Source organism: Palaemon carinicauda, chromosome 31, assembly GCF_036898095.1.
Source record: "Palaemon carinicauda isolate YSFRI2023 chromosome 31, ASM3689809v2, whole genome shotgun sequence".
Lineage (NCBI taxonomy): Eukaryota > Metazoa > Arthropoda > Malacostraca > Decapoda > Palaemonidae > Palaemon > Palaemon carinicauda.
The window spans coordinates 84,818,931-84,828,945 of NC_090755.1; the positions used below are offsets into that span (position 1 = coordinate 84,818,931).

At 36.1% G+C, this 10,015-nt stretch overlaps 1 protein-coding gene across 1 annotated transcript in view; it reads left to right on the top strand.

Moving 5' to 3' along the window:
* LOC137624830 (uncharacterized) overlaps positions 1 to 5,640 on the top strand; it is a 262,657-nt gene extending 257,017 nt beyond the window's left edge. Inside the window, 1 exon segment of the mRNA XM_068355781.1 lies at positions 5,584 to 5,640. Coding sequence (XP_068211882.1) covers positions 5,584 to 5,622 — 39 coding nt within the window. The 3' untranslated portion in view covers positions 5,623 to 5,640.
* The last annotated feature ends 4,375 nt before the right edge of the window (positions 5,641 to 10,015 follow it).

The window sequence follows — 10,015 nt, forward strand, 5'->3', positions numbered from 1 at the left end:
CCAATCATTCTAACTTTCTTCTTTTTCTTCTTCTTCTTCCTCTTCCCCAAAGAGTCCCAATCATTCTAACTTTCTTCTTTTTCTTCTTCTTCTTCCTCTTCCCCAAAGAGTCCCAATCATTCTAACTTTCTTCTTTTTCTTCTTCTTCTTCCTCTTCCCCAAAGAGTCCCAATCATTCTAACTTTCTTCTTTTTCTTCTTCTTCTTCCTCTTCCCCAAAGAGTCCCAATCATTCTACCTTTCTTCTTTTTCTTCTTCTTCTTCCTCTTCCCCAAAGAGTCCCAATCATTCTAACTTTCTTCTTTTTCTTCTTCTTCTTCCTCTTCCCCAAAGAGTCCCAATCATTCTAACTTTCTTCTTTTTCTTCTTCTTCTTCCTCTTCCCCAAAGAGTCCCAATCATTCTAACTTTCTTCTTTTTCTTCTTCTTCTTCCTCTTCCCCAAAGAGTCCCAATCATTCTACCTTTCTTCTTTTTCTTCTTCTTCTTCCTCTTCCCCAAAGAGTCCCAATCATTCTAACTTTCTTCTTTTTCTTCTTCTTCTTCCTCTTCCCCAAAGAGTCCCAATCATTCTAACTTTCTTCTTTTTCTTCTTCTTCTTCCTCTTCCCCAAAGAGTCCCAATCATTCTAACTTTCTTCTTTTTCTTCTTCTTCTTCCTCTTCCCCAAAGAGTCCCAATCATTCTAACTTTCTTCTTTTTCTTCTTCTTCTTCCTCTTCCCCAAAGAGTCCCAATCATTCTACCTTTCTTCTTTTTCTTCTTCTTCTTCCTCTTCCCCAAAGAGTCCCAATCATTCTACCTTTCTTCTTTTTCTTCTTCTTCTTCCTCTTCCCCAAAGAGTCCCAATCATTCTAACTTTCTTCTTTTTCTTCTTCTTCTTCCTCTTCCCCAAAGAGTCCCAATCATTCTACCTTTCTTCTTTTTCTTCTTCTTCTTCCTCTTCCCCAAAGAGTCCCAATCATTCTACCTTTCTTCTTTTTCTTCTTCTTCTTCCTCTTCCCCAAAGAGTCCCAATCATTCTACCTTTCTTCTTTTTCTTCTTCTTCTTCCTCTTCCCCAAAGAGTCCCAATCATTCTAACTTTCTTCTTTTTCTTCTTCTTCTTCCTCTTCCCCAAAGAGTCCCAATCATTCTAACTTTCTTCTTTTTCTTCTTCTTCTTCCTCTTCCCCAAAGAGTCCCAATCATTCTTCGTCTTCTTCTTCTTCTTCTTCTTCTCCTTCTTCTCCTTCTTCTTCTTCTTCTTCTTCTTCTTCTTCTCCTTCTTCTTCTTCTTCTTCTTCTCCTTCTTCTCCTTCTTCTTCTTCTTCTTCTTCTTCTTCTTCTGAGTTCCAAATCCTTCCACCTTTTACAGCAAATTTTGCACCCTTCCCCTTTTTTGTGTGTTTTCGTATATTTCTGTTTTTCCCTTTCGTATAGTTCTGCCTTTTCCCTTTCGTATAATTCTGCTTTTCTCTTTCGTATAATTCTGCATTTCCCTTTCGTATAATTCTGTTTTTCCCTTTCGTATAATTCTGCTTTTCCCTTTCGTATAATTCTGTTTTTCCCTTTCGTATCATTCTGCTTTTTCCCTTTCGTATAATTCTGTTTTTCCCTTTCGTATAATTCTGCATTTCCCTTTCGTATAATTCTGTTTTTCCCTTTCGTATAATTCTGCTTTTCCCTTTCGTATAATTCTGCTTTTCCCTTTCGTATAATTCTGTTTTTCCCTTTCGTATAATTCTGTTTTTTCCCTTTCGTATAATTCTGCTTTCCCCTTTCGTATAATTCTGTTTTTCCCTTTCGTATAATTCTGTTTTTTCCCTTTCGTATAATTCTGCTTTCCCCTTTCGTATAATTCTGTTTTTTCCCTTTCGTATAATTCTGTTTTTTCCCTTTCGTATAATTCTGCTTTTCCCTTTCGTATAATTCTGTTTTTCCCTTACGTATAATTCTGCTTTTCCCTTTCGTATCATTCTGCTTTTCCCTTTCGTATAATTCTGCTTTTCCCTTTCGTATAAGTCTGTTTTTTCCCTTTCGTATAATTCTGTTTTTCCCTTTCGTATAATTCTGTTTTTCCCTTTCGTATAAGTCTGTTTTTTCCCTTTCGTATAATTCTGTTTTTCCCTTTCGTATAATTCTGTTTTTCCCTTTCGTATAAGTCTGTTTTTTCCCTTTCGTATAATTCTGTTTTTCCCTTTCGTATAATTCTGTTTTTCCCTTTCGTATCATTCTGCTTTTCCCCTTTCGTATAATTCTGTTTTTCCCTTTCGTATCATTCTGCTTTTCCCTTTCGTATAATTCTGCTTTTCTCTTTCGTATAATTCTGTTTTTCCCTCTCGTATAATTCTGTTTTTTCCCTTTCGTATAATTCTGTTTTTCCCTTTCGTATAATTCTGCTTTTCCCTTTCGTATCATTCTGCTTTTCCCCTTTCGTATAATTCTGTTTTTCCCTTTCGTATAATTCTGCTTTTCCCTTTCGTATAATTCTGCTTTCCCCTTTCGTATAATTCTGTTTTTCCCCTTTCGTATAATTCTGCCTTTTCCCTTTCGTATAATTCTGTTTTCCCCTTTCGTATCATTCTGTTTTTCCCCTTTCGTATCATTCTGTTTTTCCCTTTCGTATAATTCTGTTTTCCCCTTTCGTATAATTCTGCTTTTCCCTTTCGTATCATTCTGTTTTTCCCTTTCGTATCATTCTGTTTTTCCCTTTCGTATAATTCTGTTTTCCCCTTTCGTATAATTCTGCTTTTCCCTTTCGTATCATTCTGTTTTTCCCTTTCGTATCATTCTGTTTTTCCCTTTCGTATAATTCTGTTTTCCCCTTTCGTATAATTCTGCTTTTCCCTTTCGTATAATTCTGTTTTTCCCTTTCGTATAATTCTGTTTTTCCCTTTCGTATAATTCTGTTTTTTCCCTTTCGTATCATTCTGCTTTTCCCTTTCGTATAATCCTGTTTTTTCCCTTTCGTATAATTCTGTTTTTCCCTTTCGTATAATTCTGTTTTTCCCTCTCGTATAATTTTGCTTTTCCCTTTCGTATAATCCTGTTTTTTCCCTTTCGTATAATTCTGTTTTTCCCTTTCGTATAATTCTGTTTTTCCCTTTCGTATAATTCTGTTTTTTCCCTTTCGTATAATTCTGTTTTTCCCTTTCGTATAATTCTGCTTTTCCCTTTCGTATAATTCTGTTTTTTCCCTTTCGTATAATTCTGTTTTTCCCTTTCGTATAATTCTGTTTTTCCCTTTCGTATAATTCTGCTTTTCCCTTTCGTATAATTCTGCTTTTCCCTTTCGTATAATTCTGCTTTTCCCTTTCGTATAATTTTGCTTTTCCCTTTCGTATAATTCTGTTTTTCCCTTTCGTATAATTCTGCTTTTCCCTTTCGTATAATTTTGCTTTTCCCTTTCGTATAATTCTGTTTTTCCCTTTCGTATAATTCTTTTTCCCTTTCGTATAATTTTGCTTTTCCCTTTCGTATAATCCTGTTTTTTCCCTTTCGTATAATTCTGTTTTTCCCTTTCGTATAATTCTGTTTTTCCCTTTCGTATAATTCTGCTTTTCCCTTTCGTATAATTCTGCTTTTCCCTTTCGTATAATTTTGCTTTTCCCTTTCGTATAATTCTGTTTTTCCCTTTCGTATAATTCTGCTTTTCCCTTTCGTATAATTTTGCTTTTCCCTTTCGTATAATTCTGTTTTTCCCTTTCGTATAATTCTTTTTCCCTTTCGTAGAATTCTGCTTTTTTCCCTTTCGTATAATTCTGCTTTTCCCTTTCGTATCATTCTGCTTTTCCTTTAATCTCAAATTTCCTCGTATAATTCTGCTTTCCCCTTTAGTATAATTCTGCTTTTCCCTTTCGTATAATTCTGCTTTTCCCTTTCGTATAATTCTGCTTTTCCCTTTCGTATCATTCTGCTTTTCCTTTAATCTCAAATTTCCTCGTATAGTTCTGCTTTCCCCTTACGTATAATTCTGCTTTTCCCTTTCGTATAATTCTGTTTTTTCCCTTTCGTGTAATTCTGCTTTTCCCTTTCGTATAATTCTGTTTTTCCCTTTCGTATAATTCTGCCTTTTCCCTTTCGTATAATTCTGTTTTTATCCCTTTCGTATGATTCTGTTTTCCCCTTTCGTATAATTCTGCTTTCCCCTTTCGTATAATTCTGTTTTTATCCCTTTCGTATAATTCTGTTTTTCCCTTTCGTATAATTCTGTTTTTCCCTTTCGTATAATTCTGTTTTTTCCCTTTCGTATAATTCTGTTTTTCCCTTTCGTATAATTCTATTTTTCCCCTTTCGTATAATTCTGTTTTTATCCCTTTCGTATAATTCTGCCTTTTCCCTTTCGTATAATTCTGCTTTTCCCTTTCGTATAATTCTGTTTTTCCCTTTCGTATAATTCTGTTTTTCCCTTTCATATAATTCTGCTTTTCCCTTTCATATAATTCTGTTTTTCCTTTTCGTATAATTCTGCTTTTCCCTTTCGTATAATTCTGCTTTTCCCTTTCGTATCATTCTGCTTTTCCCTTTCGTATAATTCTGTTTTTATCCCTTTCGTATAATTCTGCCTTTTCCCTTTCGTATCATTCTGCTTTTCCCTTTCGTATAATTCTGTTTTTATCCCTTTCGTATAATTCTGCCTTTTCCCTTTCGTATCATTCTGCTTTTCCCTTTCGTATAATTCTGTTTTTATCCCTTTCGTATAATTCTGCCTTTTCCCTTTCGTATCATTCTGCTTTTCCCTAGTAAATTCTGCTTTCCCCTTTCGTATAATTCTGCTTTTCCCTTTCGTATAATTCTGTTTTTCCCATTTCGTATCATTCTGCTTTTCCTTTAATCTCAAATTTCCCCGTATAATTCTGCTTTTCCCTTTCGTATCATTCTGCTTTTCCTTTAATCTCAAATTTCCCCGTATAATTCTGCTTTTCCCTTTCGTATCATTCTGCTTTTCCTTTAATCTCAAATTTCCCCGTATAATTCTGCTTTTCCCTTTCGTATCATTCTGCTTTTCCTTTAATCTCAAATTTCCCCGTATAATTCTGCTTTTCCCTTTCGTATCATTCTGCTTTTCCTTTAATCTCAAATTTCCCCGTATAATTCTGCTTTTCCCTTTCGTATCATTCTGCTTTTCCTTTAATCTCAAATTTCCCCGTATAATTCTGCTTTTCCCTTTCGTATCATTCTGCTTTTCCTTTAATCTCAAATTTCCCCGTATAATTCTGCTTTTCCCTTTCGTATCATTCTGCTTTTCCTTTAATCTCAAATTTCCCCGTATAATTCTGCTTTTCCCTTTCGTATCATTCTGCTTTTCCTTTAATCTCAAATTTCCCCGTATAATTCTGCTTTTCCCTTTCGTATCATTCTGCTTTTCCTTTAATCTCAAATTTCCCCGTATAATTCTGCTTTTCCCTTTCGTATCATTCTGCTTTTCCTTTAATCTCAAATTTCCCCGTATAGTTCTGCTTTCCCCTTTCGTATCATTCTGCTTTTCCCCTTTCGTATAATTCTGTTTTTTCCCTTTCGTATCATTCTGCTTTTCCCTTTCGTATAAATTTGCTTTTCCCTTTCGTATCATTCTGCTTTTCCTTTAATCTCAAATTTCCCCTTCCAGAGAACATTAGACCGACCTCCACGCCTGCAGAAGCGGTGATGTGAATATTCCACAAAGGTAGTTTTAGGACGTTTAGATTCGCTTGTTTCACACGTAGATAACTTCGTTTTAGAGAGTGACTAAATTGAATGAAACGTCTTAGTTAAATAGGATTAAGAAATACGTTTTTTTTATGTATATTCAAGACTCGATGATCGAAATATGTATTCTAATACTCTGTAGTTTAGCATTTTAGTGTATGTGGCTAAGGTGATCATAGACGCAAAAAAAGAAAAAAAAAAAAAAAAAAAAAAAAAAAAAAAAAAAAAAAAAACGAACGCTTGTAATTTGCTTTTAGTTTGCTTGTGATAAAATGCGCTTAGACACTTGTAGAATATTTATAATTTTCAAGAAAATAAGTCAAATTTAAGCACCTTTTTTTAATCCATTACCATTTATTTATGACACAATAAATGTATTTCCGTTAAGCAGTACTGGTAGATGTATTAGTAATTTTAGTTTAAACAGATTGTAGTTTATATTTTTCTTTTAGATTTGCGAAGTGTTTAAACTTCAATTAACAATAATATCTTTGTGACTTTAAATTAAATAGCCTACATGTGACGAGAATAGATTTTCATACAATTTTTCCCAACATTTGTTACCGTACCCTATATATTCTTACCAGGTATTACTATATAACGTGTATTTATTTCAGGTATATAAATCATGTGAATTATATATTTTCAATCAATGTTTTGTGGAATTTAAAGCAAGATTCTTGCTAAGACCATAGAGGAAGTTTTTATATGTATATAATGCAGTTTAAATTATTGGTAATTAATTCTTTCAACCGTTGCTTGAGAACTAAACAGTTCTTTTAGCCTTCCAGATTATTTTATACTATACGAAGTTCTCGTTCTCTCGTGTTGCTCTGCCAAGTAAATTTTATATGTCTTACGTGAGGTAAAATTTATTACGTAAGACAAACTATACTCTGTCTCAAGACATAATTCAGAGCTTGGGAATTTGTAGTATACCCCTGGCGGTCAGCGTTGCCAACTTGCCAGCTGGGTTAGTATAAAAATCCCTAAAAATCATGATAAAAAAAATCCCCAAAATAACACAAAAATCCCCATTTCCACAAATATTCTTTTGTTGATCATGTAGGCTTTGCTAATATAAAGATTACTCACTATAATTTATGTAATTACAAGTAAACTAATTGCAACAATATGAATGTTAACACATCTCTGTTTCTTCTTCATAGAAATTAGTACAGAATACCCCACATCAGACATGCAAAATCCCCAAATCTAGGTATAAATTCACATATATGGCACCTGCTGACGGTCCTGGTGCAGCGTTGCCATTTTAGCGTCTATCGCGCTAGATTTGGCGCATTTCTGGAGAATTCGTCGCATTTTTCTTGGCACTGCTGCACTATTGGTTCTTTGACGCCTTTCAGACAAATCAAGCACGATATATGGTAATTCTCTTGTAATATCACTGGCAGAAATATTATACAGTAGGAAGCAGCCGAAGGGAACTTCCATCAAGACGACATGGCTATCTCACCCAAAAATAGATTTTTCCTTCGTTAAAATCCCTGTTATATCAGCCTTTCTTCCAAACTTCAGTACAATGAATAAATTTCTGTTTTATTAATGGTATACCCTAAGTAAGAATTTATCGCGTTTTACAAGCTTATGTAGCAAATATACAAAATCAGAAATGTCATGTCCTTGCGGACCTGACAGCAGAGTTGCCATTTCAGCGCATTTCGCGCTAGATTTGGCTCGTTTCTGGAGAATTCAGCGAGTAATTCCAGTCTCGCATGGTTACTCTTTTGGTTAATTGGCGACTTTTAGACAACCCCAGTCCCAACTATATTGCTATTGGTGATATATATTATGATAAACTGGTTGTTTTCCAGAATCTTTGTCCGAACCTGATTTATTTCAAACGATTTCCGCTTTATCATTATTCTATCCTAAGAAATGATTTGGCGAGGTTTGGAATCTAGTGCAGCTCCTATTCAAAATCAGAAATGGCAACTAGGGTTGCCAGGTTTTCCAATAATAAAAGGCCAACGTCTGATCGACTGCAGCTTTAAAAGGCCAACCTAATAGTAGAAAAAGGCCGAAATATAGCATTTAAGGCTAACCAAATTCAAAAAGACCAACTTTAGGTATCTAGCACGAAAAAAATGCCAAATTTGAAGGGGTTTTTTTAAAGGCCAACCTGGCAACTCTAGTCCCTTGTCCCTGGTTCTCACCAGGTTGCCAGGTTGGCCTTTTTTCAGGCCAAAAAAAAACTCAAACTTGGCTTTTTTTAAATTGGTTGACCTTTACTAATATCACGATAAAAAGCTGGGCCTTAAATGATATATATTTGGCCTTTCCTACTAATGGGTTGTCCTTTTTAAGCCGCTGTTGATTCGAAGTTGGCATTTTTCTCATTTAGAAAACCTGGCAACACTGGCACTTCTCAGTCAATGGCAGAAGAGGATCTAAGTAGACGTTGTGTTTTGTTTGTTAAATTGTGACCTGGGCTACTATTTCCCCATTTCGTACTAAAGCCGTGTCACCACACTCATAGTCATCAACCTCTACAGGTAGTAGGTATTGTGATTTTATTATTAGGTTCAAACACAAAAGTGTTCATACTTTCAAAAGGCAGAATGTGTTTGGGGAGGTTTGGTTATGGCAATGATGCAGAGCCGTCGAGCCGGTTGAGGTCCTTCGCCTTTTATTAATCCTCACATTGCCAAGTGTGCAGGAAAATGTGTTATGTTTAATCCTATTTTCCACCTGAAATTGAAGTTCTGGAACATTTGTAGTTGTTTGGAACAGACTGGGTAAGTAATTGAAATGGGTGTAAATATTTACTATGGCACCATATTCCTAATGGAATACTGGTGTATTTATAGGTACTTTGAGTTGTTCTAATATAAATAATTTGGGGAAGCCCATATTTTTCATATTTTAGACGTTTTAAAATTTCAAAATATGTGACTGGAAAGCCACATTTTAAAAGGGAAATGTATAAAAATGCTTCTTAAGCTAAGGTTCCATATACTACCTAACCTACGAGGGATAGAACTACTTCCCAGGGATGGTGCTATGCTCCTCCTTTGACAGCCCTCCTTAAATTTCCTTGCCCTTAGATTACCTCAAGACAAAGTCTCAACCCTGCGTTTGCTTCCCAATCATCTTCACTAATGGCAAGGTAACACTAAATCATAATATTTCATAAACCATAAAAATCAATTTGAGAAATAAGAAAGTTTATACCTGTCCCGACCAACTGCAGACACCCCAAAGTTTTCCTTATTCTACTGGGTTGTTTCCTTTTGGGTAATTAGCATGTGCACGTGTAAGTGCATTATGCTTTGAATAAATTATATCTATATGTGGTGAGATAGCCTATCCTACCATAAGGTTTTATCAATATTTTTCAGGTGATGTTGACCTATTTGGATATAAGTACTATTTAGACTCCCGGTGAGTTTCAGACCTAAAGTAACATATTCTTTGTTCCGGCACTATATGCAAACCTTATGCTCTTTATGTAGGAGTATTATTTCAGTGGTAGCTGAAACCAGCCTTTAAAGATTTATCGAGGTGTAACTACCCTCTGCTAGTTAGCGGAAGTGGGTAATGTAGGTTGACCACCCCCTCACACTAGCATTAGTAAACAACCATCGCTTTTTATTTTGCCTCGACAGAGTTAACACGTATTCTTGTTCTCCCGTCAAACCCTTTTAACAGGCTTACGATTTCAAGCAACTGGTCTAAAGTTTAAAAAATTCCTTTTTCTTTTAAGGATGGGGACTCATGCTTCCCTTAGGTGTGGACTCCGACGCTTCCCTTAGGTGTGGACTCCGACGCTTCCCTTAGGTGTGGACTCCGACGCTTCCCTTAGGTGTGGACTCCGTTGCTTCCCTTATGTGTGGACTCCGTTGCTTCCCTTAGGTGTGGACTCCGTTGCTTCCCTTAGCAAAGGATGGTGACTGGGATTTCCCTTAGCAAAGGATGGTGACTCGGATTTCCCTTAGCAAAGGATGGTGACTCGGATTTCCCCTAGCAAAGCAACGGCTTCCACCACCTGGGGAAGTCTCTTTAACCCCTACCTTCCTTGGAATTTCCGGGTCTCCCTGCTAAGGAATGGTTTCTGAGGGTATTACAGTTTACTGCAGCACTTTTTGCTTATGATCACCTTTGTTCCTGCAGCTCTGGCGTAGGAACGAGAGGACTAGCAGACAGGTTCCCTTCAGAGTTTTCAGTCAGGGATCCCTGCGGGCTGAACCCAGAAACTTGGTTTGGCTACGATTCACAGGCAGATCAATATGCTGACCTCCAATATGAACAAAGCTTGTTGACGGGAAGCAGAGAGCTTTGCCTGGAGGTCCGCCTCTAGAGGTTAGACAACTTCCCTTCCGAGGGAGAGG